This window comes from Emydura macquarii, unplaced genomic scaffold (assembly GCF_026122565.2).
Source record: "Emydura macquarii macquarii isolate MOO-44397 ecotype Brisbane River unplaced genomic scaffold, CSIRO-AGI_Emac_v2 contig_1644, whole genome shotgun sequence".
In the NCBI taxonomy this organism is placed as follows: Eukaryota; Metazoa; Chordata; order Testudines; family Chelidae; genus Emydura; species Emydura macquarii.
In genome coordinates this window covers 2,412,904-2,437,661 of record NW_027131781.1, presented here as the reverse complement: position 1 = coordinate 2,437,661, position 24,758 = coordinate 2,412,904, and the positions used below count along the sequence as shown (strand labels likewise).

The 24,758-nt window shown below is 36.8% G+C and overlaps 1 protein-coding gene across 3 annotated transcripts in view; it reads right to left on the bottom strand.

The window, feature by feature from the left end:
* UACA (uveal autoantigen with coiled-coil domains and ankyrin repeats) overlaps positions 1–24,758 on the bottom strand; it is a 56,985-nt gene that overhangs the window by 4,758 nt on the left and 27,469 nt on the right. Inside the window, exons 2-16 of one of the 3 annotated variants that reach the window (XM_067555468.1) lie at positions 21,230–21,363; positions 18,371–18,459; positions 17,536–17,600; positions 17,033–17,090; positions 15,776–15,846; positions 15,559–15,665; positions 14,212–14,393; positions 13,533–13,570; positions 11,975–12,058; positions 10,112–10,219; positions 8,407–8,439; positions 7,639–7,737; positions 7,374–7,410; positions 6,150–6,202; positions 578–3,325 (exon numbers count right to left, since the gene is read on the bottom strand). In XM_067555468.1, the coding sequence (XP_067411569.1) occupies positions 578–3,325; positions 6,150–6,202; positions 7,374–7,410; positions 7,639–7,737; positions 8,407–8,439; positions 10,112–10,219; positions 11,975–12,058; positions 13,533–13,570; positions 14,212–14,393; positions 15,559–15,665; positions 15,776–15,846; positions 17,033–17,090; positions 17,536–17,600; positions 18,371–18,459; positions 21,230–21,363 (3,906 nt within the window). The remainder of the gene's footprint in view (positions 1–577; positions 3,326–6,149; positions 6,203–7,373; positions 7,411–7,638; positions 7,738–8,406; positions 8,440–10,111; positions 10,220–11,974; positions 12,059–13,532; positions 13,571–14,211; positions 14,394–15,558; positions 15,666–15,775; positions 15,847–17,032; positions 17,091–17,535; positions 17,601–18,370; positions 18,460–21,229; positions 21,364–24,758) is intronic. The other 2 variants (XM_067555469.1, XM_067555470.1) reach the window with 2 other exon arrangements.

Here is a 24,758-nt window from a genome sequence, read left to right as displayed (position 1 = left end):
TTAAAAATGGAAAGGCACAATTTGGAATCTTTATCAAAGAGCATTAAGAAAATTGCAAGTCTTTTTCATCACATATTCATGATGCTTTAAATCTTCCTTCTTACATTGACTTCCCAATATCTTTTGGTGTTAAACTGGCAAGCAGCAGTGTCAAAAATGACAAGACAACACACAAAGGAAGCTGAGAATCATGAAAAAGCCTACTTATTACTTTTTTTTTTTTTTAAATAAAGTAATCTGAAAAAGAAGTCTGCCAGTGAATGTAGTCTGACTATTTGAATTTGAATAATATAAATTTAGAACCTGGAAACTCTAGTAAAACAGAAATTTTCTGTATAGTTCTGTTATGAAACACCTCAATTCATTTACAAAATAAACAGTAAAGGAATTAGATAGCACTTTGGATAACATCACACAAAAAATAGATCCTCAGTTTTGCAAATTTGACCCAAATTCACATGCCTAAACTTAGGCATGTAAGTGAGAGTCTATTTAGGTAATTATATTTGAAAATTTGGCCTTTAGATCTAAACAAAGGCAGTTAACACTGTTAAGATATTTGACACTTTCTGCCTACCTTGTTATCTTTTGCTTCCACTTGCTTTGCAGATTCCTGTATTCTTTTTTGCAAGTCAGTAATTGTTGTCAAAGATTTATCACATCTCTCTTTCTGGTCCTTAATTTCTTGTTCAATGCTGAAGCTTCTTGACTGTAGCAATTCTTTTTCATCTTTTGCAGAAAGCTCTTCCTTTTTGGCTTGCAAAGCCTCTTCACACATTTCCTCATATTTTTTATTCAAGCTGGCCAAGTTTCCAGCTATGCTAGTAAGCTGGGTCTGTAGAGCACTTTTCATGGATTTATACTCTGACATATCAACTACTTCTTTGCTCTCCAGTTCAGTTAAAGCTTCTTTAGTACTCTGAATCTCAGACTGGAGTTTAGAGATTTCCTCACTTTTTGCTTGGTTTTCTTCCACCTCCTTTTTCAAGCTAGTTTTGACTGCTACAATTTCTTTTTCAAATGCTTCTTTCATCTGTGCATGTTCTGCCAAAGATATTGAAGAGTTATGCAGATTCGCTAATTCCTGCTGCAGTTCCTTTACTTTTTCTAGTTCTCTGTCATAACATGCCTTCTTATTATTGAGGTCTTCTTTTAGGTCCTCTATCGTGTGGCCAAGTGTTCTCTTCAAGGCTTCAAACTGTTCTCCTGGAACATAGTGACCTTGCATGCGAGTTTGCACAGCAAGGGCCTCAGAAATCTGTTTAGCGCTCTCTTCTTGGAGCTTGTCTTTTTCGTGTTTTATCTCGGTATATTTTTGCAGCAATTCTCTCAATTGCTTATTCAGTTCTTCCATTTTGCCGGTGAACATTTTTTCCATTTCATGTGATTTCTCAGCAAGAATGTAATTTTGTTGCAAGTCATTCTGGATGGACAAAAACCCATTCTTTAACTTTTCATTTTCCTGTTTGTATTTCTGTGTCTCCTCCTCCCATTCGCTGCATCTCTGTGTCTGCTCGAGTAACTGCTTTTTTAGTTCTTTCAACCTGGCTTCAAAGTTTCTCTCTCTCTCCTCAAAAGAGGCAACTGGGGCATATTTTGACTTAATACATTCTTGAATTGTGTCAAGTTCCTTCTTCTGGGCTTCAATCTCTGCATGTAACTGTAAAATTTCCTCTTGGCCTCTCTTATATTTAGCCAGTGTCTCAATATTGCTGTCCTGTAACTCTTGCATGCTTTTATTTAAAGTAGACACCTTACTCTCATGATCTTTTATATTTATATACTCTGTTTGCATGTGGTTCTGTAACAGTCTCAGCTTCTTTCTCAAAGTTCCATTCTCTTCATTCACTCTCATGAATTCTTGCTTTATGTCTTCAGTTTTCTCTTTCAGATCTGACAGCTCTCTGTTAGTCTTTTCTAATGTGCTGTTCAAGACTGTCTTGATCTCCTCATGCGTTATGGCAGGTACATACTGATCATTCATAGTGTTCCTCAGAGTTGTGTTTTCAGACACTAGTTTGCAGACTTTTGCTTGTGCGTCATTGTATTGGTGATGAAGCTCAGCAAACTGTCTTGAAAGTTCCACAATGTTGGATTTTAAGGCTGCCACTTCTTTTTCGTGCTTTTCCGGAGACACGTACGCAGCCTGGATGTGACTTACATTCTCACTTAAACTGGTCTTTTCCAGCAGCAGCTTCTCAACTTCTGCTTTGTTTTCATTGTACTTTTGTGTTACTTCAGAAAGCTTTTTGGTCAGATCCCTAATAGTCAGATCACTTGTTTTTTTCATCTCTTCATTCAGTTTTAAAGGCACATATTGGCTTTTAATCTCAGTTGTTAGCGAGTGTAGTTGCTGCTTAAGCAGCTTGTCCTCCATGTGAACCCTTTCCACCTCCTTCTGCAAAGTCTGATTCTTCAACAATAATTCAGAAATAGTTTTCTCCAGTTCTTCAGCTTTTTGCTCAAATCTGCCCCTCATTTGTTCATGTTCCTCTGGCCTCACATGCTGAGCAAATTTGGCTTTCTGACCCTCAAATTCCTTCTTTAAGAGCCGAAACTCTGCCTGCAGTTGTTCATACTCTCTTTCCCTCTCTATTAATTTCTTTGCTTTCTCATTCACTTCAGATGATAATAAACTCTTCATATTTTCAAATTTCTCAACTGGTACAGAGAAGACTAACTTCGCTGCCATTTCTTTTAGCTGTCCTTGTAGCTCCAGGACATTTCTCCCACTCTTCTCTCGCTCCATCTCGAACATACCAAGTTCCTTCTGCAACCTTTTGTTTTCCTCCACCAGCCTCCCCTCATCTCTCTTAAATTCCGCAACTAACAATTCATTTTGCTTGATTTGGTTCCGTAGCTTGCCTACTTCTGCAGAAGCTCCTTCATATTTTGCTTTCATGTCTTTCAACTGATCCTTTAGATCATCTGTTAACTTATTGCTTCCTATGGCAGCTTCGTTAGTCAGGTGATCTTTCAGTGCAAGAAAGTGGGTTTGCATTTGCTTTACTTTGCCTTCTGAGTCAAACATTCTCTTCTGCACATCTTTTAAAGCATCTTCCAATTGCTTTATCTGTCCGTCTGATTCCTCCTTGGTTCTCTCACATTCTGAGGCCAAAGCTTTGCATTCAGCTACCTTATGAGACAACTCTTTCTGAAGTTTGCTTATTTCTTCTTTTGCCGTGCCATAACAGAGTCTCATGTTGTCTAGCTCTCTCTTTAGAATTTCATTCTCAGAACTGGAGGATTGGTTAGGTAGGGATAGTTCCAGTGGCCTCAGCATAGATTTGGTCTGCAGATTTGTTGGCACAGAAATAGATACACGCTTAAAAAGAGAAATGTGTTCAATTTACTCTTCATATTTTTTCAAATGTTACTTATTTAACTATGCTTCTCTAAAACGTGTAAGCTTTACCTCCATCATACATTTCAGATTGACAAACAATTTATAGTTTGTGAGCAGCAACAATTAATGCAGGTAATTTAGACCAGGAGCTCAAAATATATTTTGGCTTTTATAAAGTAAAAGTATAAGTGTCAACCTCCACCCCCAAGAGATTCTATAAGTCTAGTTCCAGTACATTATTTGTACACTTTTCCTTTAAATGGTCACAATTACTGGCTCATCAGCTAGGATTGTAATTAGTTTTAAGAGACATTCGGGTTTTTTTAAATGCGCAGTACTACCTGTAAAAGGTATCAGAACAATAAGCTTGGGGTATGACAGCTACACTCTGCGGCATTAATGAATGGGCAGCAAGAAGGCAATTTTGCCAGTATTGGCCAGTCAAGGGACTCCCTCTAACAAGAGACATTCAGTCTTCACCCTGCATACTTTTTAGCCTCTGATGAGATTCAAACAAAGATTCCAGTTCAGTGCCAACTGTGATGGCAATTATGGGATGTGGACACCAATCCATCGAGAATTAGACATGCCGCCAACATGTCACACGGGCCATCTAGCTGTCAGAAATTTTTGGTCTGCCACTTTGGTGCCATTTTCCATCAGGGATCTTTGAGACAAGGACTGTAATTTATTACATTTGTCCAGTATGATGCATGACGTGGCCCAACCTGGCTGTGACTTTAAGCACTACTGCAATATAAAATGTTAAAATATACTTAGTGCTAAAATGAAGTGTTAAACACACTATATACTAATATTAATGAATAATAATATAAGCAGCAACAAGTAGTTTATCCAATTATACTGTCTGAGCTATGCTTAGGTCTTCAGCAGCAAAATAAATATGGATTGATTTGTAATTTTAAAAAATGAAATCCTAAGAACTCTCCAAATCAGTGTATTTTATTTCTACCTAAGTATGTCTCAGTTTAGCAGATCATTAATATTTCAGAGAAACTTCAAGTTCACTTATAGCCATCACTCGAACATCTCTAGAAGCATAGCAATATGAAGATGATAGAGTATAAAATAAATGTGAGTGTACTGAATGCATGTACGTTTTCCATAATTTAGGAACTGAGCCCACTCTCATAAGAGTCAGTGAAAAGATCCCCACTGGACGACACTATAAATTGAACTGGGCAATAAAGATGCAGTTTGTTTTCACTGGAATTCAATGGACAATCAAATTATGCTGAACTTCAGGTGAATTTAAAGGAGAAAATCTATGGAGAAAGGCAGCTGATGGTACTTTAATGCTATGACATGGCCTCCTCCAGTGCTGCCAAAACTGGAAAATATTGCTTTTCAGATATTAATAGATTTAGAGATTCCAAGGTCAGAAGGGACCACTGTGATCATCTAGTCTGACCTCCTACATAACACAGGCCAGAGAACGTCCCCATCCAATCTTGGCTTTAAAATGGTCAGTGAGAGAGAACCCACCAGGACTCCTGGTTGATAATGGTTAGTTACTCTCACTGTTAATGTACAGTCTGAATTTGTCTAGCTTCAACTTCCAGCCATTGGATTGTGTTGTACCTTTCTCTGCTAGGCTGAAGAGCGCATTATCCAGTATTTATTCCCCATGTAGGTACTTACAGACTAATCAGTTCTCCCCTTTAACCTTCTCTTTGTTAAGGCAAACAGATTGAGCTCCTTGAGTCTATCACTATAAGGCAAGTTTTCTAACCCTTCAATCAATGTCGTGGCTCTTCCACAGACCATCTCCAATTGTCCCATACACAGAGGTAAAATAACATCTCTACTCCTACTCAAGGTTCTCCTGTGTATGCATCCAAGGATCATACTAGCCCTTTTGGCCACAAGGCACACTGGGGGTTCATGTTCAGCGGATTGTCCACCATGACCGCAAAATCTTTTTCTGCAGTCGCTGCCTTCCAGGATAGAGTCCCCAATCCGTAAGTATGGCCTACATTCTTTGTTCCCAGTAGCGTGTACTCGCATTTAGCCATATTAATACACATATTGTTCGCATGCGCCTAAGTTATCAAGTGATCCAGATTGATCCAGATTTGTCATCTTTATTTTATTATTACTCCCCCCCAATTTTTGTCTCCTCTGAAAACTTTTAGTGACGATTTTATGTTTTCTTCCAGGTCATTGATAAAGGTGTTAAATAGCATAGGGCGAAGAACCTATCCCTGCAGGACCCCACTACAAACACATCTGCTCGATGGACTGATGATTCCTCATTTACAGTTACATTGAGACCTATCAGCTAGCCAGCTTTTAACATGGCACACATTGAAAGGATTAATTATATCTCATTCTAGTTTTTTAAATCAAAATCTCATGGGGTACCCAGTCAAACACCTTTCAGAAATGTAATTATACCACAGTCAAACACTATTACCTTAAATCAACCCAATTTTTAATCTCAAAAATGATACCCAGTTAGACAGGGATCTGTTTTCCATAACCCCATAATATTACCTTCCTTTAATTCTTTTTACATTGAGTCCCATATCAGCAACATTAACAGGCTCCATTTGAATTGAGCCATGAATTAAACAGCTATGCCAAAACATTTCCTATAGGGGGCACCAATAGTTACAAAAACAAATTAGTGAGATTTAGCGTTTATTATAGAATACATTTCTGTTTTACAACTGTACCTACTTCAAGCACTGTTTACATGCCCAGGAATGAGTGTAGAAAGAGATACATCACAAGTATCAACACACTAAATGTTAATATAGTCTCAAAAAGTAAACCTTACCTGTGATTCTGTAGCAAATACTTGACCCTGTTTAAGCAGCATATCTTCTTTCCCTAGAATAACAGAATAAAACCATTTACAATATTAGTTTAAAAATAGCAAAATACACATTAGGGGCTAAATTAATTCCTGGTCTAATTCTGTTCTGTTCAGAGTTGCATCAGAGATTAATTTGGCTCATAAATTAATAATATCGAACCAACTCTTCTTTAGTTATTTCACACGTGAACCCTATTAAAAAAGGCAAGCCTCTGAGAGGCAAAGAAAATAAGCCCATTGTCAAAAAAGATAACCTCTTCTCTGAAATAGTCATAGGACACCTTACTTCAATGACTAGTCCCCTCTGACTTATATACAGATTCATGACAGACCAAGTAATGAATTCCTTTTTTTTTTTTTTTAAACTCCATAAATATTAATGCTGTGCTCACCCAGATTAGTGCGGTAATCAAAACTGCAAATTAAAAGTATACTAAAGTCAAAAAAGGGGTGATCTGAGAGCTCAACAGCTTAAGAACACACACTACAAAACACTTGTAGATATGGATTGCACCAAAGCTTTTAAATCATTTGTATAGAAATTCACATTTAATAAATATTCTATCAGCCACCCATACATAATATTGACTTACAAAACTACCACTGGACTTTTTAAATCTTTTTAAATGGGGCCCACAAATCTCTTTTTAAAAATAATTAACATCACTAATTTACATACAGTAGTACAAGAGCTCAGATACTATAGCAACAAACACCAATATAAATTCTGAACCGAAAACTTGACTAATCAAGAACCTAAAGACTAGTGATCTTAGATATTGTTCACAATCTTTGTATAGTTACAACACAACCATTGAAGTTGTTTTGTATCAACTATTGATTTTTTTTATTTTAGTGGGCTTACCAAAATGCACCCCCATTATTACAGAATATGCATGCCCTTCCCTATCAACTAGTCAGAGGATAAATGTTAGAACACCCTTTGCTGTGTTTTGTGGTTTTTTTAAAATCAGTTCTGGATACCTATTCAGGACAGGAACATCTACCCTCAAAGAATAAATTTGAGTGTACAGAAATGAGACCTACAAGGTTAAATCCAAATATAGTTAAGATTAGCATGAGACCAGAAAGAAAAACAGAAATGAAGGGCAACATTTTCACTTGAATTTTCTCAGATTGCATAATGCACTTAAAAGAGAAATTCTAAAAATAAACTATACTTACTATTACTAAAATCACTTCCAGAGCCCACATAGTCACCCTGAAATGAAAAAACAGATTTCAGCAATTTAGATAAAAATAAAACATTCATTTTGTTCTAATTGTACATACAGAATGAGATGCTGATACCTAATTTTCAATTACAGTTTAAGTAGCATAGGATGACTTTCAGAACAATTATATTTTCATTTTCAAGGATTTAACTGGAATAATTGCCCCAATATTTATGAAGAGATATATTTATTGTTTGAGTTGAAATACAGCATACCTCATAGTGTCTAAGTTTAGATTTCAGAGCTTCAATACTTCTAAAGCTTTCTTCCTGTTGTTTTTCCTTGGCTGTTAAGAGTCTTCTCAGCTCATCTTTCTGAAGAATAAGAGATTTTTGTGTTGGAAACCAGCTATCCATCACTATATCTAGACCCATAACCATTTAGAACACTTATTAAAATCCAGAGTTAAAGTTTCACAGGATCTCCCACTAGAGGTTAGCATTCAGAATCCCTTACTTCCCAATTTCATAGATTTCTCTGACACTAACATCTGTACATGTTATGAATAACAGACAAAACATCGAGAACATGGCTGCATGCATAAGAAGCCTGCTGTGTTACTGAGAGTCACTACGTTAGCCTTGAAAGATCTATGAAATGGACACTCTAGTTCAAAGACGCACTGGAATGCTTTAAACAGAACATTCTTGAGACAAGCTTTATGGTGAGGATGCCAGGAACCTACATAACTACTGCAATGCCACAATAGATTTATATAATTTGGGCTCTCAGAAGCTATTGTCTTCACTGTACGCAAGTGGAAAAAATGGAAAATAACTTGTTCTGACAAAATACAGCGGTGCAACTTTTGTATTACAAGGTGAACATGTAGCACTTTAGTTTTAAAGTGGCAATCATTAAAACCGCTAAATACGCATCATAATAAATGTAATAAGATGAATTAAGAGAAGTAAATATTTTACTTAAGCTACAAGTTAATATTAAAATGTGAAGGGGAGGAGGTGAAAAATAAGTTGTCCTACCTCACTTTCAAGATCATCTGCAACCATTTGCTCCTAGAAGGTAACCCAAAATCCCACACCCCACAAAATCATTTCAGTCATATGTTTACAGGGGTTCATGTGTATTTGATAAAATCACTATATTTCACTCCAGAATGATCCTTGCTACCAACATATCTTTCCATCTGTTTTCCACATTCCTCTAATTTTTGGCAGAGAAGCACCTGCAGTCTGCCATATTCCACATAAAAAAGCAGGAATTAAGTAGTTTTCAAATCTGAAACATGCATGCTAATTAGACAGATTGTGCTTCCCAATTATTGAGGTATATCTCCTTTCTTGAGTGAAAGAACCTTTATGCAGAGTGATTTAACACAGGTTCGTTGATTTTGGAGGAAAACAAATGGTAGGGCAAGTTTCTCTTGGTGCTGTTGCTCAAAGTAGTTAACGGTTCACTTTGTTGTAATCATGATCACCAGGTCTGAACATACCAATGGATGCTTATAGCACATTGGAAGTAAGCTATGCATATACCTGATGAGAGAATGTACACACTTTGGGGTTATTTGGATTACTGTGGTTTAAGTTTTTAAAGTACCTGCTAAGAAAGTGCAGGAGCAAAACCTGGTTCCCAGTAAACAATGGATCAACTCCAGCTTTATTTTCCTTTTCCATTTTACAAGCACTTAGAGTGCTGTAAGGGGGGGAGGGAGGAGGGAAGATACTCACTCTGACAGAGCTGGGTGAGTCCCAGGTTGGGTATCTTAGTTTTGATTTCTGCTGATTGCAGATTTGCTCCCTACTGTTGCATGTCTGCTGAGTCACCCCCACCAGTTTTGAGTACTAAAGTATCAAAACCATGAGCAAGAAGCAATCCATTTACTAGTTAATGGATAATCATGTTTGATTTTTTTCCAGGTGTTTTTAATACAGAAAGGACAATACAATTAAAGGTAGAATATCTGCGCCATGCATCTGAGATTAGAATTTGTTCCTAGAACTGTAACATGAACCATCACATGCTCTAGAGTTTTGATTGTGACATAATATCTACTGTAAAGGCTATTGCTCAGATTCGTGTATCATTCAAACTGCTTCTAACGGCAACGTTTCATCACATTCTAGAAACAACCACAGTATCAAAAGGTCGCCTTGCCTATGAATATACAGTATTGCAGCAAAAAGCCAAGAGACAGTGAGAAAACATGAATGGCTCACAGGGAAGCAATAAAAAAAAAAAAAGACAGAGCTTAGTTATCTATATTTCCCCCTCCCCTAATCAGACATGTATCTGAGCCACCCATTAAACTAAGAAAGTAAAATGACTAATGAAGAATCCTTCCGCAAGTTGAGAGCGACAGCCCTCCCACATGCATTCCTTTCAAAACAAGCACTGGTTATTCATCAAAGAACATTAAAGTTCAAAGCAGGGGTATTTTTAAAGTTAAATTAAGTAATTCCATTTCCCACAGATGGCTATACATAAGAGCAGAGAGGCTATTGATTTCCTGGTGAAACACTTGATTTAAGAAAACTAGCAACCCACCAATAAATCCCTGGTTCCTTTTTTAAAGTGCAGTTCACTGCAAATTATTGAAATTTTCATTTCAAGACTTGAGACAAAGCCATTTTTATGTACTAAGTCAACTTCAAAAGGAAACCTTCATTATGCAAGTTAGATGTTCGTTATAGGGTTTAAATGTGATTATACAAAATCTATTTTCACCTCATTCAGTTGTAGCTGCAGTACATTGACTCTGTCCAAAAGCATGCTCTGTTCCTGTTGAAGCTCTCTCAGTCGGTCTTTCAAACCTTCATTTTCTGTCTCCAGTTCCTTAAATGAAGAAAATGTACGTGTCTGAACTGCTAATTATAATGACCACTCAGAATACCAACACATGGTTAATAAAATCTATAACCTATCTGTAGCCTCACTTTAGATAAGTTTCACTTGCAAAAAGTGTTTACAGGTATATGATTTAAAGGGCTTTCAGATTCTCCATCACTCGAGTGCTTGCCCCTGAATATAGTACACACAGTTCTTAATATAATCTTTCCCTGTCCACACTCCAATGCTGACAGCACTTCAAGAGCTACTTTTATCGCCTGGCTGTCAACATAAAAAAAAAAAAAAAAAAAAAAAAAAGAGGTCTGAAACACAGCCACTGTGTTCAAAGATGTAAAGTAAAAGTCTCTTCATCTGCATGAGGCATCATGATAGCCTTTTAACATGCTGAATGTCTGAAGTGCATCAGATGTAACTATAATCATGTCTATTGAGCCAGAACAAATGTATTCACCATCTTTTCTTAAATAAAATGCAATATTTCCAGTTAGCATAGTACCCTTTATCAGAATGAGAAACATATGCTTTCAAATTAAAGTTCTTTATTGGCTATTTTAATTTTTCCCCCCACTATTAAAAGACCATTTCATAAATATATAAAAAAATGAATAAGGACCTATTTAAACTGACAAAAGTTCAGAGTTAAAGCTACTATGACAGTAACATCTCACAATGCACACAGTAAGATCTTTAATAGTAGAATTATTACAGTAAGGTGTGCATGAGTCTCAATTTGGGGGACTATGACCAAGTCATTTTGTTGTATACTAAAATATTTCATAACAGCAGACTCAGTTTTAAATTGGCCAGCCTCCCTCGTTTAAAAAAAAAGTTAGCCCCTCAATGTTAGTTAACTTTTAAAAAAAACTAAACTGGCATACTAAACGGAGGAAGGAAATGACATTGATTATCCTTGCAATTGTAGAAAGCAAATTCATTATTAGTAAGACATTGTATTTTATTTTATTTTATATTTTAGTGAGACGTTTTACGTTTTCCTTAATTCAGTGAAATTCTCAAAATGTTGAAACAAGAGTTAGCTTCTTATTGCACTACCATTTATCAATATTTGAGTGTTCTTTACAGAATCTAGTTATTTTAACTAATAAAAGCCTCTGCAGAACATACTGCAAAATAGACATTACATGCGACGTAGGGCACAAAAGGGAGAAATGGGTAAAAGAATGCCTGCTCAGGTGGGCTTAGTAAGTGTCTCATAAATCATCAGGAGAGGCTAGGTGAATTTTGTGAGGCCTATTTCCTGCTTTTTCACTTTTACATTTTCTCTGCAGTGTATGAGACTCCATCATAAGGCAAGTAATTCCCTCACTGTCACCCCAATCCTGAAAAGTCGTGGACACCTTCACCTTGCACTCTACAGAAGGTACTCAGCATCTAACAGAATCAGCGTCTACATGAAGAGAAATGTTTAATAGCTCAACATTAGGCTGTTGATTAAAATGCATGTTAATCAGTTCAATTTAAGTGGAAGACATTTCTTATTACTTTTTAGTCCAATAAAAACACTGCAGAGATTTTTTTTTTATCTCTTTTTAACAGAGGGATAACTCACACACTTGCAACATTAGATTTAATTAAATATTGAAAACTGAAATATTGCATTCTTGTTATGGGACTAGAGTGTGTGATTTATAACCAAACTCTAATCTGTAATCCGGCTTGTTGATTAACACAAAATATACAAAGCACAAATCCCTTCCTGTTCTTTTTATTCCGATTTACCTGCATGCTTAGCTGTTCCCTGTGACAATGCCTGAAGTTCATTTCTTGTGCATACAGCTCATTCCGTGACACATTAGTAACCTGCTATTGCATTAAAACATAAAACAGTAAATTTAAGCAAACTAAACTCATTTGCTTTCTGTATACAACAGGTAAGCCCAGTGCTTTCCAACTGTGAGCAGCATTTCTACTTTGTTATATATTCCACAGGGGGGCAGTGTTACTATTTGTTCATGCTTATTCTGCTATGCTGTATTTCACAGAGGATAAAAATCAGATAATTTGTCAATCTAATCTACAGCGTTAAATCCTTCAAATCCCCAAACTAATAAATATGCATATCATTTAAATAGCAAGGGCCAGCTTGTCATCTACAACCAACATCCAGTGAACGCAGCTGAAGAAGGAGGTCACTTCTGCACCAGTGCCTATGTTTAATTAGAGCTGCTTTGAGCCTACTCTATGCCAGCTGTCCAAAGCCTGTCCCAGCAGTCAGTCAGAGATCACCATGCCATGCCACATCCCCTTCACCCCAGGCACCCTTAAGTACATTAGTGGCCTGGACAAACATGGGGTATGAGCCACTATTCTGGTTTGACACCACTGTGGGCATTCCCCTGTGCTAGGGAGTCAGCAATTTGCTCTCTAAGCTGATTTAATAGATCGGAGAATCAGGCTTCAAATATATTCAGATTGTTAGACAGCTAAGCTTCCAAATAACCACATAGAAATTAAGAAAACCACATTTATGCTCAAAGATGCATAATATGACTATTTCCCATTATATGGACCATGCAATTTTAGTAATTAAAAATCAGACTACTGGACAACACGAAGTACTATTGAGCACATTTCAAAAAGTGAGTTTATCTATGAGGGAGCATGGAAACGCTTCACATACTCGTACTATCCTACTGGATTGATAGCAAGTGGGGGGGAAAAGATACAATAGCACCTTTTTTAAAATGCTTTAGCAAACATAGTAATTTAACTAATGAATTATTTTTAATGGCTTGGACCACTGGATAGGATTTAAAGCAGTGTTACCATTTATCGCACATTAATAAAAATTAAAAATCCCAGAATAACCTGGGGGTCACATTCTGTATAATCATTTCAGCATTAGCCACAGAGGATTATGGAGATGGAACAAAAACTTAGAGAAAGTATTACTGAGGATGGATTTAGAATACAATTTAGATTCACACAGTGTCTTTCACACAAGCAAAATAATGAGCTTTGTGACAGTGCAGTAATGGTGTACAAACACCATCATTGGGCTCAGCAGTAGCTTACATGAAGCTCTGGACAACAGAAGAGGTTTTATTGACAAAGAAGGTTGACCAGAATAAGAGGGATTCTGAGAAGTGCTGTATCACAACCGAGTGTTCTTTTTAGGCAACTATCAGACATGGACAAAGAGGACAGGGGTCAACACCTTGCCAAAGAGTGGAATCTTTACAAGTATAGAACGAACATGCAATGTCAGTAATGCATATGAACACATGAGCTGTCTCAGTGACTGGAACTGGACATTTAGCATAGAAAAAAGTCTTACCTTTTGTTCAGGCTGTCTTTTCTTCATAGCCTCCCTTGCTAAAAAAGCAACAAAGATTAGGTTTTTAGTTTTTTTATACAGACTTATTTCAAGCTAGACATTGATCTAACACAGTGACGATTGAGGAAATATCTATTTACCAATTTGCATTTCTGATTTGTTAACCTGAAAGAATCACCACAAATCCAAGTAGTTTTACTATTAATAAAACTGAATGTTTCTCATCATCATTGATAATGCTATAGCAATTTCAACAGGTCTAAACAACTAGTCCTATTTAAAATAGATTATTTCCATTTTTGATTATTTTCCAAATGTAGAACATATTTACATCATATACAGTTATTTTTTGTAACAGCATAACATTACAATGGAGTATCCTAAGATTAGATACATTTTAATGCTCCCATTCTGTATGTAAGCAAAGTCTGTCCTCCAAGGTTAGCGTACCATATACTGAGACAATATCATATCCGTATATTGAATAAACTTCTTTCCAAAAAGACATCATTTGTTCACAAAATGTAATTCAGATACGAATTTTTTCTTTAAAACATTACAATGCTTATATTAATACAATCTACCCACTCAAGAACAGACACTCACTAAGAGGAATAATAAGCATGAGAACAAATCTGAGAAGAGAAATCTCTCCCAAATACAGAAATGCTTTTCATACCTTTGCTGAAATCCTCAATGGCAGTCTTTAATAGGGCCAAAATGTCAACATTGTCACCAATTCTGGCATAGTAAGAACAATCATGACCAAGGGCATCAACCAAACTAACATCTGCACCATTTTTGAGTAAAACTTCAACTGCATCCTTGCAGCCATATTCACAGCCTAACATTAGAGCAGTCCTGGGGGCAGGGAGAAAGACCACACACATCAGACTCTGAAGGAGAAGACAATATTTGCAATGCACCGCTTACTTGAAGGCATAAATCTCTACTTTTTGGTAAACTCAATCACAGAAGCCTGTGGTTAAAAAAGAACCTTTCCTCAAGGCATCCTCACATAATAGGATTTTTCTATTTAACCAATATGTAAAGTATTATTTTGCAGAGTATAAAACCATTGAGCTAATGTGCTCTATTTACAGAGAAAAGGAAAATAAACCCAACTCTGATTTTCCTCAAGAGACTCATGATTTTCAAAATACAGGTTTATTTTTTATCATCTCATCCTTCAGTTCAAGTTTTTTTAAAAGTTCAGCACACAAATTACAAACACTATAGAAAAAACACATCAAAAGAGCCTCACAAAAAACCCTGGGACCAAATTCTGCACGGCGCCTGGAAACCTGTAATCCCACTCAAAGAAGTGCATATGCACCTTTCAAAAGTACTGTTGTAAACTCCCATACTCTGGCCAAGACAAGTCCCCACACCCAACCCCCAGCACAGCATATTTATAATCGAGGTAGAAATATTTGAGCAAGAAGTGGCTGTGCATGAAAATCAGAATGAAGATATGTAAATGCACAAGGTAAAAATGATAAGAGTGCCTAAGTCACTCAGAACCTTTAATGGGACTTGGGTGCTTTTAAAAATGTGACTTAGGCAGGAGCAGCAGACATAGCAACACAGGGCACAGTGAAGGGATATGTCGTGCAGATGAAATTTTTCAGAAGTGCCTGAGTTCAGAGACAAGGAAGTCCCTTTCCCTTGGCCTTTCAGCTGTCAACTTCTATTTCTCTCCAACTCATTACAAGCAGCAGACTACATTCTCAACACAAGTCAACAATCTTTCAGCTGCATAAGCCAGGAAGACATACATTGAAAACTAGAAGATTGTCATGGAAATTATGGACTTTTTGTGGTGGAAATGGGATTTTGTGAATGCAGTCTTATTTATTTGTATTACTTGAAGTGGTTAATCAACATTTGAAGTAAGTCTTAATTTGGGATATTTTTCAGCTGAACTATTGAACACATTTGACAACCTGAAAGTCTGAAAGCTGAGAGATAGCCCTGTTGTTTAAGAATAGATCAGTTGCCAACATATCCCAGTGACATGCATTACCTGTTTTGTTTGTCTCTGGCATGAACATCTGCTCCCCTGTCGATCAGAAGCTGACACACTGTTGGACGACACATCTGAGTGGCCAGCACTAGGGGTGTCCTCCCATCCTGGAAAACAGGAAAAATTGGGAAAGGGCACATTCTCAAAGAGAAAAAAAAACCACAGCATTCAACTAGGTTCTGAGGAGAAGGAAGGATAGCAATCACTAGTGACTTACTCCATCTTTGGCGTTGACTGAGGCACCATGATCGCACAGTAGCTGAATACTAGAGGGACAGTCTGACATAGCTTTTGGAAACAAAGAAAAGAAAGAGTGGTTTAAGTGTCTGAGGAGAGCCTTCCATGGAGTGCCAAGTACGCCTAGGATTCCACTTTCCAGCCTTCATCTGCCAAGCTCCGCTGTGCAGCCCACATTCCTCCAGCTCAGCAGGACCCGACAGGACTCTGGAACCTATCGCTGCCCGTTAATGAGCCAGAGGACTTGCTGAGCAGCGTGAGGTACTCCCCTGGAGTGCTGCTCACAGCATATGGAGCAAGAAATCAAACCCAAATGAGAGACTCCTATTTCATTTTATGCAGAACAATACAGATGTAAGAGCCCCCCAGAATACCACAAGCCAGCTTCCAACCTCTAATACACTGTTTCTCAGAAAAGTCAAATCATGCACGCACACATACAGAAGAGTGTCTCATGCTTTTAGGATTCAGTGAACTCTGGTGCTATGCTCTTGAAAGCGTGTGCCATTTGCAGTAAACACACAATCACATCCAAAATATTAAGGAGAGTATTGGAAGGATTTAGACTGATCAAAACTAAGCTTTTAGTTTACTAACATTGTACGCCAGTGTTCTAGAGCATCACCTCTTGCACCATTGTTAAAGTTTCAGTGGAAAACATTGTTGTATAAAGTTTTCTAACCTCTGTTGTCCTTGTTTCTAAACTGATTGATGACCTGCCAAAGGCACATTTTCCTCTATAAGGACAAAGTCCATGACAATTCTGAAGTTTTAAGAAGAAGCCACTTGTAAGAAAGCAAAACAGCATCTAAAAATATGTCTTAAGCAGTAATCCAGTTCCTCACACTGATCTAAAAATGAATAAAATTTTATCAAGCCTCACTCCCCTTACCCCCACAGACAGACACACACACACACACACACACACACACACACACACACACACACTTGATCATAGAATCAGGAGTTATTCAACCAAAGGGCTTTTGTCAAAATCTTAGGCACCTGAAAACAGAATTAGTGTTTGAGTGCCTCTCAGTTATAATGCTACAGATATTAGCTGAGTGACAGAATACAAAAAATCAGGCAGATAAATATTTTCTACCAATTTCTTCTACAGCAGACACTGAAAAGGATACGCTATGGTAATGTGAGAAGTATAATTAAAGGCAAACCTCTTAAAATGAACTGAAACAGTTGCTTACAACAGTTCCTGGAATGGCAAAACACTGCTTACCTGCATCATGAAGCGCAGTTCTACCTTGCAAATCCAGATTTTCAGTTGGACAATTGTACTGTTAAAACAGTCATCTTTAATTACTAGAGATGTATCAATTAAAATGTAGTTCCAATATTTATAACGAACAAGTCACTCAAGCTTACAAGTAAAAGTTAGAAATTGCTAAACTAGAAAGCTTTTAAATCTTTACAGATTTAAAGTATACTAACAAATGTTAAAAGTTTCAGTAAAAAGCACTGCATAGTCCTTTCACGTAGCAGCGGGGCAGACAACCTTTTTTTAAAAAAATTGTTATTATTTTTAAGTAGGAAAACGTAATTTGTAAGACTATAGAAACCAAGAGGGGAATTTAGGGGCAGGTGCAGTATCACAAAATACTTTTCATTTTTATTTTAAACTGACTAGATTTAAAATTGACAACATCTCTTGAAGAACACCTTCTTTTCTTTTACGTCTAAATGTAAAATGTGGCACAAAGATTGGTTTTCAGTCTTCAGTACCTGTAATAGCTTTTGCAAACAAAGAGCATGTCCATATTTTGCAGCTAGATGCAAAGCATTTCTCCCTATGGATTAAAGATACATAAAAGCATTAAACTGGGAACTACAGTAGAGCTATCATTATGAACATGCAGTAAAATATACCATAAAGACATCTAAAATATGTTTCCCTTGTTATCCAGATGCATCACTATTCATAATGCACCATTTAATTCATAAGGAACAAGAAAATTGACAGAAAATAACTGACCAAATTTTTGTTTGTTTATTTTTCACCACCTTTCCAGTTTCCACATGCCTCACTGGTAAATTCAGAACCTAGATGGAATGTCAAGGTTATGAAAATCCCATGAGATTTCCAAGCTGGTTTCTGGACCAGAGACAATTCAGAGAAGCATCTGCATAGTTTTACATACTGCTTAGAACCAAACTTTTTTAAATTCTCCAAGCACTTTTTCCGAACTCCATAAACTATGCTGTTCCAATACAGATGTGGTTTATTTTACTTAAATTTATGTATTAAGATTTACTTACACTATTTTGAGTTAAACTTTTCTATTGCCTGGAAATCTGTTCAATTCAGAGAACCTAACCTATATCCAACATAGAATTAGAGACAGCCTGAAGCATGTACTCTACACCATGTTTCTAGCCACAAGAAAGCAAAGAATTTCAAGCAGATATTCAATGTGTACTCAAGTCTGAATCTATTTTAGCCTCTTCCATCCTACGGGACAAGTTACAAGCATTTAATGTAGATTTTGTTTGGGGGCAGAAATCAGACCCATGCCAAGTGTTCTTGAAAATTTCACCCTTAAACTTTAAGGAAACATACCTGCAGCATCACCGGCTGTGATATCAACCCCATGTACAAGAATGGTATTCAAACAATCCAGATTTCCCTTTGATGCTACAACATGAAATCTAAAAAAAAAAAAGGAAGGGAAGAAAGAAAATGCTATGTATTTCTTGGCATAACAGACTAGTTTTGCATGGAAGAACAAAAATAAAAGGGTAACATTTGCCAGCAGAGGCAGAGTTCACAAGAAAAAAACCACAGTTGTACAGTGAAGTGCTAGGTACATTAAAACCAGATTTCACCTAGTGAAAGCCTGGAAAGCCTAGTGTTGTAGCATGCCCTGACCCAATTAAGAGTTACATAATGTTTTACTTCTGCTCCAGGTATGAATCTTACAAATGGAGTGGAAGTGTGTGCGCGTGCGTGTCAATCTGTCTGTCTGTCCATCCAGGCGGGGGGGGGGGGGGGGGGGATGTAAGAGGGGAGAGGAAGTATGCTTTCTTTCCATAAATCCATTATTTATTTCAATAAAACCAGTACAGTATTTTGTGTCTGTGGCAGAGAACGAGTGAAATATTGATAGGCTTTCCATTTCCAAATGATGGCTCAAATTTACTAGACTCAAGTATTAGCATAGTCAAATCAATGACACTTCTATCACTTCAGTTTGAAATTGCAGCCAATGGATTCCTGTTAACTTTTGTGAACATGCCTTGACTAGGGAGGGTCAAGCTGATTGCTATAAACTCAACATTTTCCTGTCAATCCAAATGTTAAAGATGGAGGATAAGTTCTGGTAAAGAGCTGCTCCTTATCCTCCTCTCTCCTTTACCTTTCCTGCCCCACAAAATCCAACAGTTCCCTTTGTATTTACTGTCTAGTTCCCTGGCTTTTCAAATGGCAGTCTCTCGCTCTGACCACCCCCTGCTCCAGCTGTGTTTGTGTATTTGTTCATGCACCCGGATATTTGAGAGGCCCAGGAAAAGCACGTGGTGGCACTGGGGCCCAAACGTAGCATAGCTGCATCCCACAATTTTAAATCTGGGGGGCTGCTGAGTGGTCAGGTATGCCGTAGGCTTGAAAATTCCCTTAATAGTCTGTTAAGTCTGCATCAACCCAGAGGAGTTTTTGGGCTTGGGTCCACCTCTGAGTTCAGACTTCACCTTGCAGTTCAGACTTCAATATTTAACCAGAATCCCTCCTATTTCAGACAGGAGGTAGATGCACAACACAACACAAGCAGACTCTTCCATAAAATACTTGCACCTAGGGTTGACTCATCTGTGGAATTATTTATAAAAGCTAGGACTGGCTCCTACACGTTGGTGCACAAATAGGCTAAGAGATCACTAATCCTCAAGTAGAAGTAAACCATACTATCATGCACTCAGATTTCCACTAAACCAGAGTAACTACAGAGTAACATAAGCAGTAGTGGAAAAACACAAGTAGGACAAAGAATGTATAGGAATTAAAGAATGGCAGCTTGTGAGACAATATCTGAAGGCCACTGTACTTCTACTTTATTGGTGTATGTGGCAATTTTGATACAAGATGATTCAAGTACCTGAAATGGTTAGCAGAATCAGGCACATAGTTAAAAGTAATAGTATCACAGCATAATCTTTGGCTAGGTGTGATGGCTATAGGAATGTTCCACCCAAACGTACATATTTCTTTTACCTACTATTACCTACCACAAATCATACAGTACTAATGCTGTTGAACAACCTAGAAATATGGTCTTAACACCTGTAATTTGAGACAAAATGGTTGGCAGTAATATCTGGATAATGCTTTTCAAATCTTGTTTTTGGTTTTGAAGATTCTAAAAATACCAACTGTATTTTCCTTTAACATCTGTTATGACAAGAATTAAATTAGCAAACCCAAAAGGATTTTAGGAAACCTTTAAAAAAGACTCACATAGGAAAGGATCTGTTTAGATTTAGAGGGTGTTTTTTTTTTGTTTGTTTTTTTTGGGGGGGTGGGGAGAGGATGAAGGAAGGTGTTTGTTTTAAAGACGTTTGAGATAAATTATGCCATACACCTTTACATACAAACACAGAAAAAAGAAAACCCAGCTACATATATAGATTTAGTTTGTCCAATGACAAGGAAATAAAAATTACAGTCAGCCACTTCTGGATTGGCTAGATCTCTTGCTTTTGAATTTATGGGCAAGCCTCCGTCATGCCGCAAACTCCTGAATTCATGGGATCAAAACATGGATCACAGATTTCTGTTGAGTAGGTTTTCTTTATCTTTCCCCATCTTCCTGCTTTCATGCCTCCCTGTCTTAATACTGTAGAGTTCTCAACTCTTACCTAATCAAACCCCTCAAACCACTCTCAGTGCAATTTACCTTCATTCAGATTACCACACTCTCAAATTTTGCTGTCCTAAACTATGCTGATTTGCACCTTTTTGCCTGTTCAGTTCTTATAATAGGACTACACTCATCTCTTCAAAGGACGGCTGTCAATGAATACCCATTCCTACTTTCTCTCCTCCTTTAAAAGCAGTACTGCTAAATGAACCTGACTGACAGGAGTTTGACAGCCCTCAAAACAATGGTATGTGGGTAGATGAAGTGTGAATTTCAACTAGGATGGTACAGTGGGAGCTTATTTTAGAAAAGTATAGAACATGTATACACTCTTCTTTTGTTTAAAATCCTCTACTAGATTTGTAACTCTAGAATGCTAATTCTGTAATTTGATGTCTCGAGGACAGTTTCAGGTGGGGAGGAGTCTAATACATACACACACACACACCCCAGTAAAAATGTTTAAAAAAAAACTTTCAAGTGATATAATGAAGAAAGATTTACAGCCTAGCCAGATCTTACCACTCATGCCATCACCCTCCACTGCATTCTTGGGAATTACTTACGCAGATCTCCCTTCCACATCCAGTTTAGTAGGATTGACTCCCTTTTTGGCAAGGATAGATGAAATTTTTTCCGCATCTCCCCTTTCAGCTGCTTTCATCAACCGATCATCATATTTGCTCCAATCTGTATTCAGCTGCATAAAGACAGAATTAAAAAAAAAAACAAAAAAACCCCACCATTACAAGTGAATTTACTGCATAATGTGAACCCATTAAGAATGCCATTATAAAACAGTTGATCTCATAATTTGCTCCTATTCCCAGGCAAGAAATCTTCATTAAATTACAGTTTAATTTGTCAATATCTACTATAGACACACACAAGCATGTACATTTAAAAACCCTACCAAAAGACACCACGCTCCTGTATGCACAGTTCTCCCACTAGAGAAAGCATAAGAGAAAACAAACCACATGTGACAGACATGTAGACACATTGCTTAATTCACTACAGGAAAATGCCTACATACTACAGTGATGAGGGCATCATAAGAACTATATAGAAGAGAATATCACATACTTAAGGGGAAAAGTCCCCTTAGAATTCAAAAGATTTCTCTGAAGACCCAGATGCTACGATGTTCAGAAATTAAAAAAATAAGTTTTCATACTTTCATATTGGACTTTATTCTTTTAACGCAAATAGTCATAGGGCATAAGGTTAAAAAAACTTAATTCTGCTTCTGCCAACTTTCCTGCCTGCATGCTGCATTCTTCTTACGTGTAAGACAAAGACGTTTAGTGAAGGATATTTTGATAAGGACTTAAAAGTTTGCAGCCTGCAGTCATCAACATCCTAAATTCATTTTAGAGTTTGATTCCATGCATAATGTACAGACTCCACATCTTTGCTTTTGCATATATATATCTAGGATATGAAAATGTGACCCAGTAACACTCTGCACCATGAGGATGCAAATTTAGTATCATTTAGACTAGCTCTTAATAGGTTAGGAGCTCCAGAAAAGTTAGCTAAGATTCCATGCCAAGTCTCAAGTTATGAGACTGGTTTTACTTTTGAAAAATACATAGATGGAGGTAGTCACAAAACAAGGATTTTGCAACGGGGTTGGGGGGCGGGGACATGAAAGTTTACGTACATACTGTCATCTTTTTTAAAAACTGACTTCCATGATAACAAGAGCTTAACACAAGAGCCATACCACCCAGCGAAGCAGTTAAATTGCATGGTGTGTTTTGAGCTAACTATGAAGAAACACTTTGAGTGCATCTTTATTTATTATTATCCAACATTTATGTTGTGGCAGAGTCCTAGCAGCTTCAGTCAGGTTGGGGCCTGACTCAACTATCGTCTGGTAAATGCCAGTCCCCTGTCCCAAATCAGGATTATAATGGAATGTTGGCTGCAAGTTTGGGTACCTAGAGACTAGCTTCTCTACATAATTCACTAAAAACAGTAACTTAAAGCTATTTCCAGCTGCTGCAGGTCACTGAATACAAGTTTTAAAGCTCCTGATTTAGCGAGAACCACATCTTCCACTAAACCAGCCTTCAGCAAACTTAACTGAATTTCCAAAGAAAAAAGGCTGAATGATTTTTTTTGTTTTCTCATATAAAAACATTGCAAACTGACATTGTTAATGCAACATTTAAAATTTATGCTCTGTAAGAAATATATTTTGTTCCAGTCTTAAGTTGTCAAAAACATTAATTTATGATTCCTGGATCTTTAAACAGGAAAGTCTGGTCAGTCTTTATATGCACATGAAGGAAGGAAAACAAGAAAAAGGTATATAAAACAAGAATACGTATTCACGTAAAAAAAAAAAGTGTTTTAAAAAAAATTAAGTTAGGTTTTGGGCAGAATAAAAGCACTGTTAGAATTCTAAAAACTTTGCCTCATTAGAGAACATTGGTCTTTCCAAGTGTATTTAATAGTGTACAGATAATCCATACAAGAAGAAGCTGTCTCTAGTAACCTCTCTAGTAATACCAATGTGCTGCAGCAAGGTCTCATATTGCTATTTGAAGAAATGACTCTTACTCTTTTTGCAGAATGCCTTATACAATGGAGCTGAAAGCATGACTGGAACCTTTATTCTGTACTGTAATAAGATAGGTAATGGAGAAAATTGCTTTTACTAAACATCCTAACAGTTACTATTAGTACCTTAAGTATCAAATAAGTACAAGTAGACAACTGTTGAAGTGAAGTTTGTTTTGTAATGCATTTACACACATGCTTGTTGTTGTTCACTGATTTGTTAATTAAAATCTATTTGGAATTTCTCTCCCAGTCAAACTGAATTAGTAAAATTTTATTGTATTAAAACACCTTTGCCTTTTTGGTGTTTAGCTAGGGCCAGTCATCACTTCCATACTAACCCTGTGTGTGCACGCATGTTATTACTGGGGAGGATACGTTGTTTTGCTCTGAAACTTGGCAATTTTTCTTGTCACATTAAATATCTTTGCATGTGTAAGTTATAATTATATAATTTAAAGACTATGTATGAAGCATCCTCTTTGCTGCCTCTAAATACTCTTAACACAGTGGTTTTCAACCTGTGGTCTGCAGACCATCAGGAGTCTGCAAACTACGTTGAACATTTCCAAAGGAATTTACACCTTCATTTGAAATTTTTTAGGGGTCCACAAATGAAAAAAAGATTGTAAATCACTGCTCTAATATATTCAGTTCAAAAGGAATTCAATAAAATGTTTTGTCTGCAGATAGCTGCTTTAAATTGTCAAAGAGCTTCAGACTTAACCTTCAAGCTCTTACATCTATAAGTGTGAACAAATTCAGACTCTTCAGTAAAGCTCCTTTTAAAGTGAGAAAAATATTCCAAATGAAACCACTGTTATGTCATTAAACTCAAATCAAGATTAGAATAATTAGTATAAAAAATGTTTAGTATCAAGTCGTAAAAAACAATGTACAATATAAGGGTTAGTGATTTCCACACAGATTATTTTCAATTATGTCAATTTACTATGGTCCATTAAACCAAGTAATTGTCAATTAAGAAGTAGTTCACAGCATTGTTTTTTATTCTAACCTTTTAATAGCTGAAATTCCCAAGTACGAACAATTTATGAACACTATTACAGTGGCTACAGACATAACTGATGCTAAATAAAAAATAAGGAACAACTTGAATATTTACAAAATTTCAACATGTGCAGAAAGGGTTACTACAAAAATATGTCTTCCATTAATAAGAAATACAATATACTTACTGTGTTTTTAGCAGCACAGGAAAACCAACAACTCATCATAGAACCTGCAGCTTCTTGCTGCCAGCAGCAAATAATTCACCTCACGTTCAATTACAAACTGCTGCAGTTTACCAGGTAAGCACCCAACTAGAGTTCAAAACAGGCTGCTCTAAGCAATATACTCTTTTTTCTGCCCTACATTCATTTTGTTCCATCCTTCACTTAGCTTGGGTCCCCAACTCTATTTTCTCCATCTTCAGAATCTTCTTCAGACTTCATAACTCTTACAAAACTAAGTTTCTTCCCTTAAAGACTGCCCGGGACAGCCCAAGACAGGTACAGGAGT